Source organism: Chiloscyllium plagiosum, unplaced genomic scaffold, assembly GCF_037043375.1.
Source record: "Chiloscyllium plagiosum isolate Xiang-an unplaced genomic scaffold, Cpla_swu_hap1 HiC_scaffold_32, whole genome shotgun sequence".
NCBI classification, from domain to species: Eukaryota; Metazoa; Chordata; class Chondrichthyes; order Orectolobiformes; family Hemiscylliidae; genus Chiloscyllium; species Chiloscyllium plagiosum.
Genome location: NW_028270170.1, coordinates 18,260,704 through 18,284,916, shown reverse-complemented (window position 1 = coordinate 18,284,916; position 24,213 = coordinate 18,260,704). Strand labels below are relative to the sequence as shown.

Here is a 24,213-nt window from a genome sequence, read left to right as displayed (position 1 = left end):
TACATTCTTCTCAATTGTATATGCAAGACAGTATTATCTTACAGAAATTTTCTGTATTTAATAATTTCTTAACCTTTTTCTTAACTGATATTTATGCTCATTGTATTCTTTTTAATATTCTACAAAACAAATAATTTTAGCTGTACTTAACCATTTGTTTGTAATTGCACTCTCAACTTATGTCTACTTTCATGTTTGAGCAACCACCAACATAAAGCTGTCATTTTTTTTTGATATTTCTTCTGATAAGTCTACCTGTCTGACGAGTTTATCCAACTCCAACCTTAGAATTTGGGTTGACCAGAAAGAAAATGAGTTCACTGCATACACCCAATAGGAGAACAGCTTTATATTCTCATTTGAAAGGATGGAGTAAGGTTCATTTTTGTGCCAACCTCACTCAATTGTTTCAACAAATTCTTAAAATATTTTGAAGTTTTTCAATGCATTCTTACTTAAAAATGGCAGCAATTATTTTCAAATTTTCAGAATACAGTATTTGTTACTTAGTTTGATTTTTGTACATGAATGAAGTTCTGTGGAGATATGGTGCAGTGATAATTTCACAGAATAAATAATGCAGAGAATTCTCTCCCCCAACTTCACTGTCTAAAACTCCAAATACTCCTCCCAGGTGAAGCAGCAATTTACATGTACTTACGATCTAGTCTGCTGAATTTGCTGCTCACAGTTCAATTTCCTCTACATTGGAGAGACCAAGTGCAGACTGAATGACTGCTTTGTGGAACACCTCTGTTCAGTCCACAAACATGACATCACCTTTCAGTTATTTGCCATTTCGATACACTCATCTGGCTCTCTCACTCACATTTCTGTTCTGTGTTTTGAGTGATCCAGTGCAAACTAGAGGAACAGCTGCTAATTTTCTAGTTAGGTATTTTACACCCTTTTCGGATTCTACATAAAGTTCAGCAACATTAGACCATGAACTCTGTCTGCTGTTTTGAAAGCTTTTTTTCATTTCTCCTTCAATTTATGCATCATATTTTCATACTCTTGTTTTTAGTCAGAACTCACTTTTATTTTGCCATCAACACCTTCTCTAAACCAATGCTTTGTTGCTTTTTGACAACCATTACCATTTCCTTGGTTATTTGTACTATGGCAGCTTTGATTTCTTATCTTTTTCTCATTCTAGCGTTTCCCTGACCTGACATTGTGTTCCATTTACCCCTTCTCCCCTGCCCATCTTTTCAATAGCTTAAATCCAAAACATTTCTAGCTTTCTTCAGTTCTGAATAAAAATCTTATGGTGCTTGAACTGTTAACGTTTTTTTTCTCTACAGACGTTGCCAGACGTGCTGAGATTTTCCAGGACTTTTCTTGAATATTAGGAATCCAGAGGCGTAGGCTAATGCACTGAGAACTCGAGTTCAAATTCCATAATGGCAGCTAGAGGAAACTAAATTAATATCTTTTGAAAATTGAAACTAGTCTCAGTAAACATTGTCGATTTGTTCAGAATATCCATCTGCTTCGCTACTCTCCTTTGGGAGAGGAAATTCACTAAGCTTACCCTGTCTGGCCAACATAGCTCTAGTTATGCCTGCCTCTTCACAAGGTACATGGAACAATCCATCTTCCGTAGTTACACCAGCACCATCCCCACCTTTTCCTCCACTACATCGATGATTGTATTGGTGCCACAAGGAGGTTGAATGGTTCATCAACTTCACCAACACCTTCCACTCTGACCTCAAGTTCACATGGACCATCTCTGATGGCTCCCTCCCCTTCCTCAACCTGTCTGTTTCCAACTCCAGTGACTGACTCAGAGGCGTCTATTTCAATCCCATCGACTATCTTGACTACACCACAAGTGCGATCCCTTACTCCCAATTCTTCTGCCTCCACTGTACCTGCTCCCAGGAGGAGCAGTTCCACTCCGCGACATCCCAGATGTTCTCCTATTTCAGGGACTGCAATTTTCCCTTCCAAGTGATCAACAATACCCCCCAGCACATCTCCTCCACTTCCTTCACCTCCACTCTTGATCCCCACCCCACCAACTGCAACAAGGATAGAAACTCTCTGGACTTCACCTTCTACCCCACTAATCTCCAGATACAACGCATTATCCTCTGCCATTTCCATCACCTACCGTCTGACCCTACCACGGTGGCTCAGTGTTAGCAGTGCTGCCTCACAGCGCCAGGGACCCAGGTTCAATTCCAGCCTTGGGTGACTGTCTGTGTGGAGTTTGCACATTCTCCCCGTGTCTCTCCGGTTTCCTCCCACAGTCCAAAGATGTGCAGGTTAGGTGAATTGGCCATGCTAAATTGCCCGTAGTGTTAGGTGCATTAGCCAGGGATGAATGTAGGGGAATGGTTCTGAGTGGGTTTCTCTTCAGAGGGTCGGTGTGGACTTGTTGGGCCACACTGTAGGGAATCTAATGTAATCTAAAACCCTATCTGCATGCTGCAGAGACCATTCCCTCCATGACTCTGTTAGGTCCACACTCCCCACCAACCCACCCTCCACACCTGGCACCTTCCCTTGCTGCCACACAAGATTAAAACCTGCACCCACTCTTACCTCCATCCAAGGCCCCAAAGGATCTTTTCACATCCACTCACATCATCTACTGCGTCAGTTGCTCTCGATATGGTTTCTACATCGAGGAGACAGGATGCCAACATGTGGAGTGTTTCAGTGAACATCTCTAGGACACACCCTTCAAACAACCCACTGCCCTGTGGCTAACCATTTCAACTCCCGTTCCCACTCCCCTAAGAACATGGAAGTCCTAGGCTGTGTCCACTGCCAAATCAAAACCAACTGCCAACTGGAGGAAGAATGCCTCATCTTCTGCCTTGGGCCCCTTCAACCACTTGGCTTCAACTTCACTAGTTTCCAAATCTCTACCCCACCCCGCCCCCACCCCACCTCATCCCAGATCCAACCCTTCAACTCAGCACCACCCTCTTGACCTGTCCTACCTGTCCATTTTCCTTACCACCTACCTGCACCCTCCCCACCAATCTATCAGAATAACCTCAACTGCATCCATGTATTGTTTTCCCACCTGGTTTTGCCTGCCCCACCTCTCCATTTATTCCTCATCCCCATTTCCCCCTCCACATTCCTGATGAAGGGCTTATGCCCGAGACATTGACGCTCCTGCTCCTCGGGTGCTGCCTGACCTGCTGTGCTTTTCCACTGCCACCCATTTCGACTCTATATGTTACTTCAGCCCCAGAGCAATGTGATTGCCTTAACTGCCTCTGAAATGACCTCCCAAACCTTTTGGTTTCAAGGGTAATTAAGGTTGGAAACAAACGCTAGCCTTTCCAGCAACACCCACATTCCATGAAGGAAAAAAAGTCTGAAGAACATCTTTAAAGTTTGAGTTAGTCTATCTCTGCGTAAAGAACCTACCTTTGACGTGTCCTCTATACCTTCCTCCTAACACCTTAAAACTATGACCCCTCGTGGAAGTCAATTGTGCCCTGGCTATCAACTGTATCTATGCCTCTCATTACCTTGTACACCTCTCTTCCTCTTTCTCTCCAGAGAGAAGAGTCTAAGCTTAGTCAACCTGTCTTTGTAAGACAAGCCCTCCAGTCGAGGCAGCATCCTGGAAATCTCCTTTGCATCCTTTCCAAAGCCTCCGCATCTTTCCTATAATAGGGCAACCAGAACTGGACACAATATTCCAAGTGTGGTCTCACTAGGGTTTTGTAGAGCTGCAGCAAATCTTTGTGGCTCTTAAACTCAATCCCCCTGTTAATGAAAGTCAAAACACCACATGCTTTCTTAATCCTCTTCGTAGGATATGTGGAACAATCCATCTTCCGCAACCACACTGGCCCCACCCCCCACCTTTTCCTCCGCTACATCGATGACTGTATTGGCGCCGCCTCGTGCACCCACGAGGAGGTTGAACAGTTCATCCATTTCACTAACACCTTCCACCACGACCTCAAATTCACCTGGACAGTCTCAGATTCCTCCCTCCCCTTCCTCGACCTTTCTATTTCTATCTCAGGCGACCGAATCAACACGGACACCTACTACAAACCGACCGACTCCCACAGCTACCTGGACTACATCTCCTCCCATCCTGCCCCCTGTAAAAACGCCATCCCATTCTCCCAATTCCTTCGACTCCGCCGCATCTGCTCCCAGGAGGACCAGTTCCAAAAACGCACAGCCCAGATGGCCTCTTTCTTCAAGGACCGCAATTTCCCCCCCGACGTGGTCGACGATGCCCTCCACCGCATCTCTTCCACTTCCCGCTCCTCCGCCCTTGAGCCCTGCCCCTCCAACCGCCACCAGGACAGAACCCCACTGGTCCTCACCTACCACCCCACCAATCTCCATGTACAGCGCATCATCCGCCGTCATTTCCGCTACCTCCAAACGGACCCCACCACCAAGGATATATTTCCCTCCCCTCCCCTATCAGCCTTCCGTAAAGACCACTCCCTCCGTGACTCCCTCGTCAGATCCACACCCCCCCACCAACCCAACCTCCACTCCCGGCACCTTCCCCTGCAACCGCAGGAGGTGCAAGACTTGCGCCCACACCTCCCCCCTCACCTCCCTCCAAGGCCCCAAAGGAAACTTCCATATCCACCACAGATTCACCTGCACCTCCACACACATCATCTATTGCATCCTCTGCACCTGATGTGGCCTCCTCTATATTGGGGAGACAGGCCGGTTACTTGCGGAGCGTTTCAGAGAACACCTCTGGGACACCCGGACCAACCAACCCAACCACCCTGTAGCTCAACATTTCAATTCCCCCTCCCATTCCACCAAGGATATGCAGGTCTTTGGACTCCTCCATCATCAGACCACAACAAAACGACGGTTGGAGGAAGAACGCCTCATCTTCCGCCTAGGAACCTTCCAACCACAAGGGATGAACTCGGATTTCACCAGTTTCCTCATTTCCCCTCCCCCCACCTGTCTCAGTCAAATCCATCGAATTCAGCACCTGCAATCTTCCTAACCTGCAATCTTCTTCCCGACCTCTCCGCCCCCACCCCAGTCTGACCTATCACCCTCACCTTGACCTCTTTCCACCTATCACATTTCCGACACTCCTCCCCCAAGTCCCTCCTGCCTACCTTTTATCTTAGCCTGCTGGACAAACTTTCCTCATTCCTGAAGAAGAGCTTATGCCCGAAACGTCGATTCTCCTGTTCCCTGGATGCTGCCTGACCTGCGCTTTTCCAGCAACACATTTCCAGCTCTGATCTCCAGCATCTGCAGACCTCACTTTCTCCTGCTTTCTTAACAACCCTATCGATTGGTTGGCAACTTGAACATAGGGATCTATGCACTTGAACATCAAGGTCCTGCTGCCAAGAATCCTGTCTTTAATCCTATATTCAGTATTCAAGTTCGACCTTCCAAAATGCATCACTTCACATTTATCCAGGTTGAACTCCATCTGCCATTTCTCAGTGCAGCTCTACATCCTGTCAATGTCACGCTGCAGCCTGCAATAGCCCTTGATAATACCAACTGCACCTCCAACCTCTGTGTCATCACCAAATTTACTAACCCACCCCTCAACCTCCTCATCCAAGTCATTTATAAAAACTACAAAGAGCAGAGGCCCAAGAACAGAGCCCCGTGGGACACCGTTCACCACTGACCTTCAGGCAGAATACTTTCCATTTACAACCACTCTCTGCCTTCTGTCAGCCAACCAATTCTGAATCCAGAGTGCCAAATCTCCCTGAATCCCATACCTCCTGACTTTATGAATGAGCCTACCATGGGGAACCTTATTAAATGCCTTGCTGAAGTCCATATACACCACAGCCACTGCCCGACCTTTGTCAACCTGTCTCGTTGCCTCCTCAAAGAATTCAATAAGATTTGTGAGGCATGACCTGCTTTTAATCACACTGTGCTTTTCCATATAGTCATAAATTCTGTCCCTCAATTATTTCCAAAACCTTACTGACCACAGATGTAAGACTGACTGGTCTGTAATTGCCAAGGATTTCCCTATTATCCTTCTTGAAAAGAGGAACAGCATTTACCTCCCTCCAGTCCTTTGGTGCGACTCCCGTGGAGAGAGAGGAAGCAAAGTGGGTTAGCAACCTCCTTTCTCGCTTCCCAGAGCAACCTAGGATAAATCTGGTCTGGCCCTGGGGACTTAACAATCTTAATGTTTGCTAGAATTTCCAGCATGAGAGTGTGGTGCTGGAAAAGCACAGCAGGTCAGGCAACATCCGAGGAGCAGGAGAATCAACGTTTCGGTGGTGATGGAAGCAGAATCATTAGGGACATGTAAGCAACGGCTGGACATGCACATAGTCAGCAGTGAATTGAGGGTGCATAGGTTAGATTATTTTATTTTAGATAGGATTAATCCTTGGCCGAAGAGCCTGTTCTGTGCTGTACTTTTCTATGTTCTATTTAGTTGTGGCCAAACTACTCACTATAGAATAAATAAACATTCTTTGGTATATATCTGATAATACATTTGCTCAAAGTGCAAAATCGAAGAATATTAAACATATTCAGCTTTCTTCACTTCAATGACCAACATCCAAAAGATGGGTTAACCTTGCTTTGTCGTAAAAATGTGTTTGAGTCCACTTGAGCTGGTGTGAAAAAGTCTTCACTTTACCAACCATTACTTTTCTAGATTTAATGAGCTCAGCCATTTTCTAGTGAGTGCAGCGCAACAAATAAAACTCTCCATAATTGACAAAGGGAGAGAGACAATTTGATGACAGGGAAAGCAGCAGTTAAATTGATGAATTATGTTTTCCAGAGATTAGAAAATTAAAAAGTTTGCATCATTATAGATCTGATCACCTGGTCAGGGCATCCTAAATATCTCCTCTGTTGCATGGTAATTTCAATAATGTAATATTCTTTCAGATAATTTGAGTTCTGAAGAAGAATCCAATCTTATTCAAAGTTAACTTTGTTTCTCTGTCCACAAATACTGCCAGACGTGTTGTGTTTCTCCACACCTGTTATTGTTTAAAATTTCTAGCATATGCAGTATTTTGCATCTTTATAATAATCTCTCAGCTCTGCACCAACTTAATTATGAGAATTATTTTGAATTAGAACAAGGAATCAGCCATTCTGGACTGAGATGATTTGGTCCCTAAAGAGCCAGATATCTCCAGAGTTATCCATTCCTAAGGACAGCAGATGATCTGCCTCTAAGTTCATCCAGTACCGAGATTGATAAATCATTGAGCTCAAAGAAATCATGATCTGGGGCTTAAATCCAGCTCAAAGACAGGACGTGCAACAATTGAATAAAGCTCTTGGATAAAGCTGCATTTTTAGACCACTGAACGGAGCACTTACATTAACTTTTGACTTTCTATTTGATGGGTTCAATGAGTGGAAAAGTACCAGGATTGGCCCCACTCCCTGAAATGTGCAGCATTTAAAGAGAAAATTGAAAACTGGTATAAAGTTTCAAAGTTTTTCAGTCTAAGTTTGAGAATGGTCCAGTATTATACAACCAGAAGTCAAAACAAAACTGAGCAGAGTAGCAGGTTTGTGGTCCACTTATGGTTTAACATTTTGGTGATTATCCTTTACAAATAGGTAATACAAACCCTGATGTTTAACTCGGTTAGTTTTTGGCAGGTACCTTCCTTGCCTGCTGAGTAAAGCAGATTCAACAATCAGGATCTCTGTGGATGTCTTCAATGAATTTATAGGAAGTTTCCACTAGATGGGCAGGGTATTAAAACAAAAAAGCCGGTAGCTTGAAAAAGGAAATAGTTGGAAAAAAATTTTCATCACTCAAAGGATATTTGTTAGAGGACCAAAAGTTAAATCCTGTCTCCTTCCCTTTTGTGCAGGAACTTTCGTTTCAAATCTACATACACTACATGATGGAATTTGCTTTCTATGGATCACTGATATTTTCACAGTTTTTTGATGTTAAAAGAAAGGTAAGTCTACCAGTGACCTCTGGACATACGACGATGTGCACATATTGATATCTCATACAAACTAATAGCCAAGATGACGACATATTGAAGGTGTCTGGTTTTGAAATGACAGTTCAAACCTGTTTTCCCAATACATAATGGGATATATTGTCCAGCTCACCTCAATTACCCCCTTGTTGATTGGGCTTACGGTAAAGTTGGTATCAAAATCGGAGAGAAATAGACAGCACATTGAAGGCACTATTGAAATTGGGTAGAGCAATAGTTTTTAGAAAGGAAAGCATAGGAGGATGTGCTGCAGGGATCCAATGTCATATTTATGCATTGGGTGTATATAAGTGAACAGTGGACCAGGTAATGCATTATTTTGTATCTTGTATTGGAATGTTAACTGACTCATTTGGTAGTGCTGTTGCCTTGAAGTCAGAAGATGTGAATTTAAGTTCTATTTCATGATTTGAGCGCAAAAATCAGGTTGACACGATGGTGCATTCTGAAGGAGTGCTGCACTGTTTGAGGTACTATTTTGGATGCAGTCCTATCTGCTATCTGGTGGACATAAAAGGTCCTATGGGACTATATAGAAGAAGAGCAACTAGGAGAGTTGATATTTATCACCAGTCAACATTCCAAAAGATAGCTGGTCATTTATTATATTGCCATTTTTGGGAGTTGGCTCAAGAGTAACAGGCTGCTGTATTTCAAGGGTAACTACACTTCGAAAGTTGGCTGTAAAGTGCTTTTGTACATTCTGTTATCATGAGAATTATATAAATGCAAATTTTTTTGATGGGTGTTGAGCATGCTTTTCATGGTTTGGATATAATCATAAATAAAATCAGTGTTAATCATGTTTTTATGGAAATTAGTGCTTCATTGATTTATTAAGTTAAAATGTAACCATCCTTTAATTATGAAATTTATTTAAAAATGTAATATAATAACATAAGAAATAGGAGCTGGAGTAGCATCTGGAGTAGGCCAGCATTCAATAAATCTATCATGGATTCAGTTACACTTGCTCCCTGCTCACTATACCCTTTAATTCCTTTACTGTTCAAAAATCTATCTTTTGCCTTAAAAACATTCAACAAGGTAGCCTCAATTGCTTCACTGGGCAGGAAATTCCACAGTATTACAACCCTTTTAGAAGAAGTTCCTCTTCAACTCAGTCCTAAATCTGCTCCCCCTTATTTTGAGGCCATGTCCCCTAGTTCTAGTTCCATCCACCAGTGGAAACAAACTCCTCACTTCTTTCTGCCTCTCTTCTCTTTCCCCCCACCAATTCTTCTAAATTCCAATGAGGACTGTCCCAGTCTACTCAATCTCTCCTCAGAAGTCAATCCTCTGAACTCTGCAAACAGTGTAGTAAACATCTTCTGCACACCCCCTCCAGTGCTGTATATCTTTTCTCAAGTAAGGAGATCAAAACTGTACAGTATACAGTACTCTGGGTGTGGCCTCACCAGCACCCATACACTGCAGCATAACCTTCCTATTTTAAACTCCATCATTCTAGCAATGAGGACAACATTGTATTTGCATTCTTAATTACCTGCTGCACCTACAAACCGACTTCTTGTGATACATGCATAAGGACACCCACATCCCTCTGCAGAGCAGTATGCTGCAATTTTTCACCATTTTAATAAAGTCTGCTTTGTTATTCCTACCAAAATGGATGACTTCACATTTACCAACATTGTACTCCATCTGCCAGATCCTTGCCCACTCAGCATGTATATCCCTCTGCAAACTTTGCGTTGTCTGCACTCTTTTCTCCCACCCCCCCCTCATCTTAGTAACATCTGCAGACTCTGGCACACTACACTTAATCCCCAACTCTATAATATCTATGTAAATTGTAAACAATTGTGGTCCCAACACTGACCCCTGAGGCACACCACTAGCCACTGATCACCAGCCAAAAACTACCCGTTTATCACCACTCTTTGCTTTCTGTTAGTTAACCAATCATCTATCCATGCTTATACATTACCCATAATATCACGCACCTTTATATTGTGCAGCAGCCTTTTGTGCAGCACCTTGTCTAATGCCTTCTGGAACTCCCAGATACATCATATCCACTGGTTTCCTGTTGTTCGCTGTGCTTGTAATGTCCTCAAAGAATTCCAGTAAATTTCAGTTAAACATGACCTGCCTTTCATGAACTCATGCTGCATCTGCCCAATGGGACAGTTCTATCCAGATGTCTCGCTATTTCTTCCTTGATTATAGATTCAAGCATTTTCCCCAACTCAGAAGTTTTAAGATATCTGACCTTTAGTTACCAGCCTTTTGTCTACCTCCTTTTTTAAAACAGTGGCACCACATTTGCAAAATTTAGTTTTTGAATTCATTTTATTCTCATTTAGAGTTAGAGTCAAACAGCACAGAAGCAGACCCTTCAGTCCAACCAGTCCATGCTGAACATAATCCCAGACTAAACTAGTCCCATCTACCTGCTCCAGGCCCATATCTATATAAACCTTTTCTATTCATGTATTTATCCAAATGTCTTTTAAACATTGTATCCACATCCACCTCTTCCTCAGGAAGTTCATTCCACATGCGAACCACCCTCTGTGTAAAAATATTTGCCTCTGCTTTTTTAAATCTCTCTCCTCTCACCTTAAAAATGTTCCTCCAGACTTGAAACTCCCTAACAACTCTATCTAGACCTCTCATTATCTTATAAACTACTATCATGTCACCCCTCAACCTCCAACACTCCAGTGAAAAAGTCCCAGCCCAGTCAGCCTTCCTTTGTAACTCAAACCTTCCATACCTGGCAACATCCTGTTAAATCTCTTCTGAACCCTCTTCAGCTTGACAACATCTTGCCTGTACTGGGTGAGCAAAACTGGATTCGGTTTTCCAGAAGAGGCCTCACCAATGTCCTGTACAACGTCAACATAACATCCCACCTCCTATACTCAGAGGACTGAGCAATGAAGGCAAGTGTGCCAAACCTTTTTAACCATCCTGTCTATATGTGACGCAAACTTTAAAGAATTATTTACCTCTACCCCTAGGTCACTCTGTTCTACAACATTACCTAAGGCCCTACCATCAATTGTATAAGCCTTACCCTTGTTTGTTGTACCATAATGCAATACCTCTCATTTATCCAGATTGAACTCCATCTGCCATTTTACAGCCCATTGCCCCATTTGATCAAGATCCTTTTGTAATCTTAAAACCTTCTTCACTATCTACTGTGCCACTGATTTTGTTGTCATCCACATGATTACTAACAATGCCTTCTATATTCTCATCCAAATCATTTATATAGATGACAAACAAAAGAGGACCCAAAACATCGCTGGTCACAGGCCTCCAGTCTAAAAAGCAACCCTCCACCATTACTCTGTCTCCTGCAATTAAGCCAATTATGTATCCAATTAGCAAGCTCACCCTGAATCCCATGTGATCTGACTTTACCACTTATTCTACCATGCAGAACCTCATCAAAGACTTTACTAAAATCTGAATAAACAAAGTCTACTGGTCTGCCATCATCAACGTTTTTGGTAACTTCCTCAAAAACTCAATCAAGTTTGTGAGATACAATTTTCCTCACATAAAATCATGCTGACTCTCCCATTCATATTTTGCATCTCTAAATGTCCATAAATACTGCCTCTTTTATAGTCACCTCCAACAATTTACCTTTAACCAAAGTCAGACTCACCATTCTATAGTCTCTTGTGTTTTCCCTACAACCTTTCTTAAACAAAGGTACAACATTAGCCACCCTCCAATCATCAGGTACCTCACCTGTAGTTATAGATGAGAACATATTTATTAATGTGGTTGTTTCTGTAAGTGGGATCTATTCCTAGTTTTTAAAATCTGTTCATGGGATGTGTTTATTGCTGACTCGGCAGGCATTTATTGCCTTTGTGAAGGTGATGATCAATCACATTCTTCAACCACTGCAGTCCCCCGGGTGTAAGTATGATCAGTGCTGTTAGGAAGGGAGTTCCTGGATTTTGACACAGCACCAGTGAAAAAATGGCAGTACACTTCAAAGTCCTGATGATGTGCAGTTAGTAGGGACCAAGCAGCTGATTGTGCTCCCGTGCATCTGTTGCCTTTGTTTTCCTGGTACTAGGGGGTCACAGATTTGGGAAGGTGCTATTGAAGGAAGTAATACCTCAAATTGTAATTATGGTGCTGGACATAGAGGTAAAAGAGACACCGAAAAATAAGTTTGATATTTAATCTGGGAATTATTTTGGGTAATCCTTATTGTTTCTCCAGATTGTGATTCTGCATTGTTGGTGTTTAAACAGCTATTATTGATTACAGCATGGTAGAAAGCAATGAAACCTGTTTATGAAAGGTGACTAGTGTAGTATTGGCCCATTTAGGCTCTTCATCGAATACAAATTATGCATCACAGTAAATCTTGGATTAGCTAAAAGTGTCAAAATATGAAATAAATGCCACTACTTTATCATAAAGCATACTTCCCATAAAAAGAAAACTTAATTTACAAACCAGACTATTACATTCTGTAACACTTGTCCCATTATGTGCACTCTTCATGACACGTACCACAGTCCAAGGTTCCTATCTGTAGCTGACAGTTCACAAGCTCCTGCCTCAACAGCATACAGATTAGAAATGACATGTGTACAGTCTCCACAATGTGTTCACTTTCTGCAACATTTTAATGCCCAGAGAAGTAAACTACAAGTAAACTACAAATTTGCATTTTACCACAAAATTTTAAACCATTGCCTATATCTCCACACAAATGGAATGGAGCTGCGTATGTTTGGAAATTCAGTACATTCCTCAAAATAAATTTGTTTGCTTTTATTTTATTATTGAGAATTTAACCAAATCCCATTGCTGTGCTAATTGTTACAGACCAGGGACAACCCAGGCTAATCCCTGACCTGTAGATTAGCAGATCTCAGCCTGAACAGCACAGTGCATTTGGATTATGGAGAGAAAGGCAGGCAGGATTCCTGTTTTGTAGGAAACTCAAATACATAGCCATTTGAGGAAGACTTGATTATATTATGTATCCATTATGTTGTTGACCCATGGGCTAGAAAATTTGGTCAGGATTTCTGTGACAAGTAGAAACTCAGCCTCGCTCAAATACATCCTGTTCATACTTGACTGATTGTGTCACAGTTGTATATACAAGGCTGCATTAGATAGATTTTTGAGACGGAAGGTGGGCAGACAAGTAAAATTAAAGCCACAATCAGATTCGCCATGAGCAGCCCGAGGAGCTAAATGGCCTCCTCCTATTTCTGATGCTTGTGTAAATTGCATGTTAAACTATTATCCTATCATGTCACTGCCTGCAGGAGATAAGCAGGGACGTTTGAATTTTTGGTGAGATGAGAGAAAAAATGGTCAGGAGACAACAAAACACAAACTGAAGAATTGAGTGTTATCCTCAGAATGTCGAACAAAAACATTATTCTTTTAAACAAATACTATACTTTTAACTGATACTTGTTCCACTTTCTTTTAATAAAGATCCTCCTCCTCTCCAACAAACAAAATGTGTATTACCCTCTGGTTTGTTCGTGTACTCTGGTGTACTGTAACATGAGAATTGAAGAAAAGTTGGGATGTGTATCATTGGTAGCATCTATTGAATTTGTATCACCAGCACTCTGATGGAATTTTGCTTTTAGTTAAAGGATTGTCCATACAATTCTGAGAATTCAGAAAAGTGGACCATCAGATAATGCAGCATCCCTCTGTCACTCAAATATAATGCTATCTAGGTATTGTGTCAAATTCCTGGTTAATGACTCCAATCCATCTGGGCCAAAAGAGAGAGTACTGGTCACAAGCTTGTGTATCCTTAGCTGGGACTGCAGTCTACAGATTATAATACCAGTGGAACACCACTAAATAAGCCAGATTAAGGCAAGGAATGGATTGAAATGAGACAAGATCCAAATGATGCAGGTTGCCTTTCACTTCTTTATTTTTAGGATTTTGTTGTCATGTGTATCCATCATCATGTCACCATTCTGCTACTTACAATTGCGTATGTTGCCAACATGACACGGGCAGGAGCCATTGTTCTTCTGTTGCATGACGCAGCTGACATTGTTTTAGAGGTAGGTGTAAGAAATGTGCTTTGAAAATATAACATTTCTTAATCAGTTAATATGTACCAGCTAAGCCACATACTTGGATTCTTACAATGTAGATAATCCAACAAAGATATCCATTACCCAGGTAATTATGCGATTAACTTACAATGTGGTGATGAAAACAGTTCTTCAAAACTGTTGTTAAAAATAGCAGATTCAAATGTAACCAGGCCTGTGGTGTGTGCTTTCATTCAGTTAAACTGATGATATTATTTTCTTTTTAAAAAATCGTTAGAATTAACAATGAAAAACAAGACCACTGACTTATCAAACTATACCAATATTTCCTCTCCTCTGCAAATTATCCCATTGAAGTTTTACATTTTTTAATCAATCTACTCAAATGTTATTACACACTACTGAAGCAGATGGGATTTGACATAGGCCTGTGTTTCAAAGGTAAATTATACACTTTAGCCTGTTTTCCTATACTCTTTCTACCCTTCCTTTTCAAATACTTAGCCAATTTAAATGAAGTCCCAAAGCTACCTGTAGAGTGAAGCAGTCTGCGTTCTAACACCATATTACGTGCTATTTTATTTTTACCTTATTCATTCAATCTTTTTATACCTTTATTACCTGCATTCCTACAAAATCCATTAGTCCCAAAATTCCAAGGCCCATGTTCTCTCACTGAAGTGCAGTGATGTCGAATTTACAACTGCTTACAGTTAAGGATGAGGATATGGGCTCCCATCCCAAATGTTGATAGTGTCATTAAGTAGATGTGACCTTAGCAGGCACAAATGTCAAGAAGGAAATTAGAATGTGACAGCATGCCTTTCTGATGGCAGAGTTGGAACAACGCTTTCTCATCCTGTACCTTACTCTATGATTAGGTGATTTGTATTTAAAAAATAGTTGATTGCAGGAATAAAAAAAGTACTTGGCAAGATGAACCAGATTGCCTTTTTGAAAAAGATTGTGTAAAATGTTTAGGTTGGAGAATGGAATTGTGCAGTTAGCATCAATTTAACAAAATAGGATGGAAAAAACACACTTAGAACAATGTGAATGCAGACGAGAAACCTCGGAAGGCTAATCATCATATTATTGATAAACTTTATAGACATAGAAATGAGAACGATTTGTCAATGCCATGCATTGCAGGGATTAAAGATTAAAAATCACAGAGGGGTCACATGTTCAACTATCATAAGATCCTCACTAGAATGAGCGCAGTATTCAAAAGTTAGAGGGATTTTGGGATTCTAGAGAAATGTTGAGAAGAAAGATTGAACAAAGATTCCAGGCATGTTTCACAATGGAGAACTTGTGAAAATTCCACTTTAGGCAAAAGAAGGTAGATGAATGTCAATAAATGAGAAGCAAAATGTTAGGAATTAAAGAAATTTGTGAAATTAAGAGTGTGAACATCAAGAGCAAAGTGGAAAAATTGAGGTATGAATAACTAGTAATGTAACAACAAGGAAATGCAAGGAAGAATACAAAGCTAATAGAATACAAGAGTTGGGAGGTTATGATGAAGCTGTATAGGACATTGGTTAGGCGACACCTGGAGTAGTGTGTGTAGTTCAGGTCACAACACTATTGAAAGGAAGTAATTACTCTGGAGCAGTTGCAGAGGTGATTCACCAGGATGTTGTCAGGGCTGTAGCTTTTCAGCTATGAAGGGAAACTATAATGGCTCAGGTTGTTTTCTTTGGAACTGAGAAGATTGAGAGGCAACCCTGATCGTGCTCTACAAAATTATGAAGGGCACAGATAGGATTGATAGCGATAAACTTTTTCCCTTAGCAGAACGGTTAGTTATGAGGAGTCACCGATTTAAAGTAAGGAAGAGGAGGTTTATAGGGGATTTAAGAAGATATGTTTTCACGTACAGGGCCATGCATAATTGGAAATCACAGGATGGAGAAAGGCAAGAACCATTATAACATTGAAAAAGTACATAGAGGATCATTTAAAGCACCATAGCACACAAGGCTATGGACCAAGTATGGGGATTAGAGTAGATAGTTCTTGAAATTGGTGTGATGTTGATGTGCTGATGGTCCTCTTTCTGTGATGTAATACTCAGATTCTGGGGAAGCTTATTAAGACTTAATGCACTGTTAATTCTGTAATTTAACTCTGGTTAGTTTCAATTTTTGATTCTATGCTGTATCAACCAGGCAAGTCTAGAATAGTATAAGTGATTCAGTAGAAAGTGATGTAGTCATTTTGATTAATGATAAGTATTGCCATTAAGTTATATCTAGGCTGGGTACAAAACCTTTAACTTTGAGTGAGAGTGGATGTCTTACACTTAAAATAAGAAAGTTCCTTCTGGCAAATCAGTTGTAGTGTTGAATCAACCATTATCTGTAAATGTCACTGGAAACCACCTTATAAAAACAGAATGCTGAAAATAGCAGGTTAGAACACATCTGTGGAGAAAAACAGTTAAAGCATCATCTTGACCCAAAAGTTTATCAATAGAATTGTGAAATGTACAGTTTCATTGTTTAAGGTAAGCATATAGATAACTTGCCTGTTGAATGACTACTTCCTGCAAGTTGTATGTTTGTGTGGGCGTGGACAATTTTCTTACAAATTTACTGATTATGGTCAAACCACTAATTACTACTTCCTTTTAAATACAGCTGGCTAAAATGGCAAACTATGCTAAATGGCAAACACTCTGTAACATTTTCTTCTTGATGTTTGCTGTGGTCTTCATTGTAACCCGTCTGGTAATATACCCCCTCATGTAAGTAACCATTTCTTTATTTGTATAGATAAGCTTAGTTTCTTTTGATTTAAGGAGAGGTAAGGTTTTCTAATGAAATGGTTGCCTTTTTTCTTTTATGTACATGTATTTTGCTTTGTTCTTCCCCCTCTTCTCTTGAGTGTGTTGACTCATATATTGGAAATCATAAACTCCAGTTACGCTGTGATACCTCAGCCAAATGTACATTCCAGAGCCCATACTATGAATATTGACAGATTGTTTGTTTGCATTATTTTGACATCAGGACTTCACCCAATATCCATTTACGTCAACTTTCCAGCAACCAAGGCTGATAACTTAAATTAAATAAAGAACTGCAGATGCTTGTAATCTGAAGGAAAAACAAAGTGATGGAGTAATTCAGCAGATCTGTGAGAGAAAGAGTTAACATTTCAAGTCCAGTGATCCTTTTATCAGAGTTCTGGACTCAACATTAACTCTGTTTTTCTCCCAAAGATGCTGCCAGATATGCTGAGCTTATCCAGTGTTCCTGAAAACAACTTTCAAGCTAATGTTGAAATCAGATAACTCAGCACAGACTGGGAATTGAACCTGGGATCCTCTCATTTGTACTTTAACTTTGGGGGAAGAAAAGGATGACAACAGCCTTGACAGTGATTCTGATTCAGTGAACAAATTAGTAAAAGACAGCCAGTTTTCATTGACTCCGGGAAAATTGAAATTTAAAAGCTCAAAATACTAAATACTCTGTTTATTCGTGGTGGCATAATAACATAAATGAGTTGCCATCTCCATTGTAAAGCAGGAAGAAATTTCAGTTCAGCTTGTTAAGTTGTCATCCACCGTATTCCCCAGTTTAATTACAACCAACTTTAAAAAAATAATTTGGATGAATGCATGTGATAAGATTGAATAAGATTGCAAACATTGCCTTAGGTTAAAATTCATGAATATTTGGACATGCCAAAGCTCTTCTGTAGAAAAAAAAGTAACAATAGCAAAAATATATTTTCATATGACATTGCAACAGTATTATTACTTAGATTACTATTTTGGATTGAGGGAGAAATTTCATGAAGAAACAAATTCCACTTTACTATCTGTAGTGAGCCATGATTTTGAGTATAACAGGTCAATAATTCGCTTAACAAACGTAGGAAATTGTTCTCTACTGCAAATAACAGTAGGGAAAACTTTGGATTAAACATTCCCAAAGTTAGGAGCAGTAGCACACCATGTATGACTGGTGTATTTTATCCACATCATCGAAGAGGAAAAGGTTCAAGTTGATTTCTGTGGCTTGTGTTCTGATAGACTACTTGTTTTCATATAGAGGGTGTTAAATTTAAATGTTGCTCAGTAATTTGAAGATTGTGATTGCAAAATTTACATTCAGGAATTCAAAATCCTGGACTGCCTCATATGCCTCAGCTAGTTGAGTTTCTCTGTGTCTCACTTATCCTGCTATTGAGGTCTTCAATTTGACCAAGCCTTGCTATTCCTGACTAAGTTGTCTAACATGTCTTTGAGAAGCTATTATAAGGAATCTATGTATCCCATGCTTTCAGCAGCTGAGGTGGCAAGAGATCTATAAATGAGTGGAAAAGGAATGTATAGCGTTTTTTATTGCACAAAAAGGGTATATCTATTTCTTTCAACAGTCTTCTGAACTATTTCTACCAAGTTCTTGACTGTCTCCAAAGAATGCATCTGATGACATAATTTCACTGTTTGCTAATTTTACTGAGTTAATTTACATAATTCTAACTAAAGATACTTTCCAACTGACACTGTTAAGTGAGCTTCACTTGGGATCACGAGTATTTTTGGGACTGCATACTGCCAGTCCACTCTATCCTGCAATTAGCAAGGGACAAATAATTGGGTAGATTTTAATTCCTACTACCCATGTGGTAATCTAGCAGGGCATGTTGCCTGTCATTAAAGTGCCTGACGTTTTTGCTCTGATTTCAATAATTTTTCAAAGGCAAGTGATTCACTCACTAGCTTATTACCCAAATAATGAATACCTCTTCCCCCATTCATAATGTATGATTCAAATTTGTTTTCATTTTTTAAATATTACACACACAGCTTGTCAGCCGAGCAATGTGTATTTTTTGTTTTACAGGAGCATCAGATCTGTGTTTTATGAAAGCTGGGAGATCATAGGACCTTTCAAAATCTGGGGCTTTATTAATCTTCTTCTTATCACGCTGCTGATTATGCACATCTACTGGTCCCATCTAATCATTCGTATGGTGTTTAAAGCATTTCATAAAGGAAAGGTAAACCCCTGAACTTATCATTTTCAGTAGATTATAATTAAGAGCATGACAGACAGTGTTGTCAACAATATAAAATTGGTTTAATTGAAGCCAAAGCAAAGCGTTGCAAATGCTGGACATCCACAATAAAACTGAAAATCCTTTGCAGAGTGAATGGTCATGGATTTGAAATATTAACTCTGTTCATGGCTACATCTGCTTTGTATTTCTAGCATTTTCTGTTGGATCAAATTTGGTTGGATTTTTGTGAGTTTATCATTCTTTCTTTTGAAAGAAAGTAAATGCTTTTGCTTACAATGAAATATATTGGGCAATGGAAGACGTTTAATTCAATTTTTGTTTCCCAGTGTCAAAAGTGTCTAACACTTCATCTCAGTGCTGAGATCATTGCGTTTTTGACATACTACCAATCATTATCCAGTACAACCATAATTCAACTCAGAAGGCTGTGAACTTGACTTCCTGATGCACAATCAATAAAGTTGTTCACTGCCAGATCTGGTCACAATGTCAAATGATGCTATGCTGTATTATTTCAAGCTATGACTATTTGCTACACCAGGATCATTGTGGAAGGTAAATTCGACACTTCCAACTTCATGTTGATTCTGTCCTAAACTATGTTTCAAATATCTTATAGAATATTTTCATAGTACTAAGCTTGCCCTGACTAAACAAATTATATTCTCTGTGACAGCAACTCCAATGTGTGATTTGTCAACCATGTCATCCCTGCAGCAATTAAAGATCACATTATCTTCCACTGTCTTTCCAGCTATCTGATTCATAATGTTGGAGACAGCTGTTGTTCCTCCTGGTTCTGGCCTTGTGTTAAAATCAAATTTCAGTTTGAAAACTCTCACGGTGTTTAGTAGGATGCCCTGTAATTAAAAAAAGAAAACTGCCTTCATACTAAAATGGTGCTATATTGCATCCAAAGCAAAGCCCAAGAGAGTGAGAATATCTCCTGGAGACGCTGTTCCACTGTTTACATTTAGTATAGTTGGAAATTGGAACTCTTATTGGCCCTAGAGTTCATTGCCATTTTTAACAAGGTACATTAAGAGTTCAATTACATCCATCCAAAAGCAACAGTATAAGTACACCTTGTTATCCTGAGATATATATAGAAAATGGCGCAGAATATCTCTGACATGATCATGCAGGCATACGAATAAGGAGCAAGAATCAGCTATTCAGCTCCTCAATCCTGCTCCAATGTTCAATAAAATCATGGCTAATCTGATTGTGGCCTCAACTCCGAGTGCCCATCTATCCGAGTTAAACATAATCAAGAATCTTTCTACCTCTGTCTTTAAAAATATTCCCCCACCCCCACCTCCACTCTTTGAGGAAGAGAACTTGTGACCCCTGAGAGAAAAGAAATTCTTCTCATTTCTGCCTTAAATGGGAGATCCTTTACTTTCATACTGTATCCCTGTTCTAGTTTCTCTGCCAGGGTAAACATCCTTGTAGTAACTGCTCTGTCAAGTTCTCTCAGGATCTTGTCTGTTTTGGTAAGATCATATTATTCTTTTAGATTCCAAAAATTATAGGCTTAACCTATCCAACTTTCCCTCATACATAACCCTTTTCGTCCCAAGTATCAGTTAAGTCAACTTTCTCTGAACTGCTTCTAATACGTTTACATCTTCCTAAATGAGAAGACCAAAACTGTACACAAAGGTGACCTCACAAATGCTGTATAATACTGTAACAAAACATTTCAACTTTATATTCCATTTCCCTTGCAATAGGCAACAACAAACAATGGAAAGTTGCTTTTGGAACATTCTGAACTGGAGGAAGTAAGCATCCTTCATTGAACCAAAATGTTGTGTTTTTTCCTGATTGTTAGGTGTCTAAAGATGATCGAAGTGATGTGGACAGCAGCTCAGATGATGAGGATCAATCTGAACAAAATGCTCATGCGAAAACATCATAATAGACTTTAAAGTGACTGACCAAGAAATTCTACAGTTTCTCAGGATGCAAGTCCAAGCTGCAAAAGAAACAGGAAGCATTTTATTTAAAAAAAAAACTTCTCTGCTGTGCAAAATGTGCATTTGTGACATAATTGGCTAGAAATGATTTATTGTGGACTGTTTACATAAATCTATCAAAATTATAATTATGATATTTGCTAGTTCAGAGTATTATACTGTTCACTGGTAAGACCGAAATGATAAAAAGGCGAGGATATTTTAGCATGAGTGAACACTTCTGACTTCATTTCTAAAAATAAACTCATAGGCATGCTATTTTTAAACAACACAATCAAACTTTATAATTTGAATAAAGTAAAATTGAGTTTTGAAATTGAAACTTTACATCAGAAAAATACAATTTCAAGATAAATGAAATAGGTTCACTGCACTGAATAGGGTAGGAATATAGGTGAAGTTTCTAGTCCTGGAAAATAAATGTTGAATGAGCAAAATATGAAGCTGCTTTTCTGTCAGGAGTTGATTAGATATCTGGCACAATTTTAAACATAAGCAAAAAGTGCTGACTTTCTAAACCAAAGTGTAATCAGTGTCTGTGGAACTGCATTCCAATGTGTTTGATATCCTTCAGCTGAAAAAAAGGAAATGTTATTCAAAAATTTATAACTATTTTTGGAATTGATAGGATAAAATAATTAGGTTTTCCGAAATCTACTCCAGTGCATTGGGCACTTTCCTTTTGCAAATAGGCACCCTGACAAAGGCAATTTTTCTGAAATTCTCTGCATTCAGATAATTGTGTGCTAAGTCACACAAATGATAGAATCTCTCAAAGACCTGTGGCTGTGCTTCATGTAAACTTCTTGCTCTTCATGGATTTTAGTTTTCAAATGGGGCACAGTTGTCCAGTGCTTTTTTACTCTTGAGAACTAAAAGATAAGTCAAACTTGTATATGAGATGAAATAAGTTCTGAGTATAGAAAGAGCCTTTAGATTTATCATTGGGCTATGAAGATGCATCAAAATACTTGTGCAAAGCGTAAGGTTGTTAGAATAAATTCAAATATGCTACAAACACAGGTCCAGCAGCATCTGTTTTAAGTTGATAACCAACCAGCTCTACAGGGCTTCACAAAATGCCATTGCCCATATGATTAAAACAGTAATAAGATGTCACTTCCTCACTGACAATGTAGAAAATGGCTGCTTCTTGATAGTTTGCTGGAACTTGGGACAACATGGTTTATAGATGTTGTTGTGGTTCTGTTCGCCGAGCTGGGAATTTGTGTTGCAGACGTTTCGTCCCCTGTCTAGGTGATATCCTCAGTGCTTGGGAGCCTCCTGTGAAGCGCTTCTGTGATCTTTCCTCCGGCATTTGTAGTGGTTTGAATCTGCCGCTTCCGGTTGTCAGTTCCAGCTGTCCGTTGCAGTGGTTGGTATATTGGGTCTAGGTTGATTGCTTATTGATTGAAACGTCTGCAACACAAATTCCCAGCTCGGCGAACAGAACCACAACAACGAGCACCTGAGCTACAAATCTTCTCACGAACTTTGAATGGTTTATATATTTCAGCAGTGAATGAGATAACAGCAAAATGGATACACTGATGATTAACCAAAGGCAATGCTTCAAATGCGTTAATAGAGTCTGAAATCTTGCATTTCAAGATTTTTCTCATTTTAAATGGGACCTGTTTGAAAGCAGAAAACAGCTAATTATGTATGATGTAATCTTGGAATTGTTTCAAAGTAATAGGGCTGGCATCTTGAAAATAATAGAAACTGGAGTATGTCTTTCAGCCTTTTGAAACCTGTCCCACCAGTCAATTAAATCAAGGCTGATCTACACCTCAGCTCATTCACCTGAATACTTGTCTCTGTCCCTTCATACACTCACTTAAAAAAAACACTCTAGGTCTCAGTCTTGAAAGTTTCAATTGACCCAGCATTAAGAGTCATTTGGGCAAAGAGTTAAAGATTTCCACTTTTCTTTGTGTACAAATATGTGACTTGATTTTTATTCTTAAACATAATTTTAATTTGACAAGTGTGTCTGTTTGTTTTGGATTTCCCTCACCAAAGGAAATACATTTTCTGCATCTGCCCTATCAAATCCTTTTATCATATTAACCACCTTGACGCAATCATCCCTTGGAGAAAGTGAGGACTGCAGATGCTGGAGATCAGAGCTGAAAAATGTGTTGCTGGAAAAGCGCAGCAGGTCAGGCAGCATCCAAGGAGCAGGAGAATCTTTCCTGAAGAAGGGCTTATGCCCGAAACGTCGATTCTCCTGCTCCTTGGATGCTGCCTGACCTGCTGCCCTAGATCATCCCTTGACCTTCTGAACTCTAGGAAGTGCACATCATGCTTTTCAATTATTCCTCATTTTAAACCTTTAAACTCTAGTATAATTTGAGAAATTTGTGTTATAACCTTGTAAGGCGAACATCTTTCTTGATGTATGGTGCCCAAAACTTAATGTAATATTCTAGATGAGAACTGAGTACAGTTCTGTAAAAGCCCCCTGAAACACCACTTCCTCACATTGACATTCCAGTTCCCTTAAGAGCCAACATTATATTAGCCATATTGATTATTTTTATATCTATTCAAGTTTGTGAAAATTATGGTACATGGATGCCCAAATCCCATTGCTGCTCCACATTTATTACTCCTTCACCATTAAGAAAATACTAATTTGATTAGTTAGATGGAGAGCGAATATGTTTATCTGTCATGAATAGCAGCGGTGACATACATTTTGGAGAAGTGGTAAAGCATTTTAAAATTCTTTTGTTTAGATAAATCGTTGAACACCTGTCAGCTTCTTATAATTAATTTTAGGGACAGCTTAAATCACCAGCCATATCTCTAGCCACAAAACTAATTAATTAGACTAAATTTCGCACTGTATCCTCTCTTGTAAATATATATACAGAATTAAAGATCTCAATATTGCTCTCCTTTGCTGGATCTGGGTGTATAAGCTATCAGTGTATAAAACTTTCTCAGCACACAGAGTGCTCTCTGCTCCAAGTTTCAGGTAGCAAATTAGAAGTATAAACAGTAGTCTTATCTTTGGACAGGATGTTGCTGGGACTGAAGGAATACTTATATTTACTAATTAAGTGTATAAATGGAGTGATAGTGTCCCTATCTCTGAGCCAGGAGGCCTGGGTTCAAGTCCCACTTGGTCCATTGGTGTGCAATAATGCATCTGAA

The 24,213-nt window shown here is 39.6% G+C and overlaps 1 protein-coding gene across 1 annotated transcript in view; it reads left to right on the top strand.

Annotated features, from left to right (window-relative positions):
• Nucleotides 1-23,949, top strand: part of LOC122539874 (ceramide synthase 6-like) — a 41,700-nt gene extending 17,751 nt beyond the window's left edge. The window contains exons 6-10 of the mRNA XM_043675006.2: nt 7,827-7,919; nt 13,898-14,026; nt 16,669-16,775; nt 18,889-19,045; nt 20,904-23,949. Coding sequence (XP_043530941.1) covers nt 7,827-7,919; nt 13,898-14,026; nt 16,669-16,775; nt 18,889-19,045; nt 20,904-20,990 — 573 coding nt within the window. The 3' untranslated portion in view covers nt 20,991-23,949. The remainder of the gene's footprint in view (nt 1-7,826; nt 7,920-13,897; nt 14,027-16,668; nt 16,776-18,888; nt 19,046-20,903) is intronic.
• The last annotated feature ends 264 nt before the right edge of the window (nt 23,950-24,213 follow it).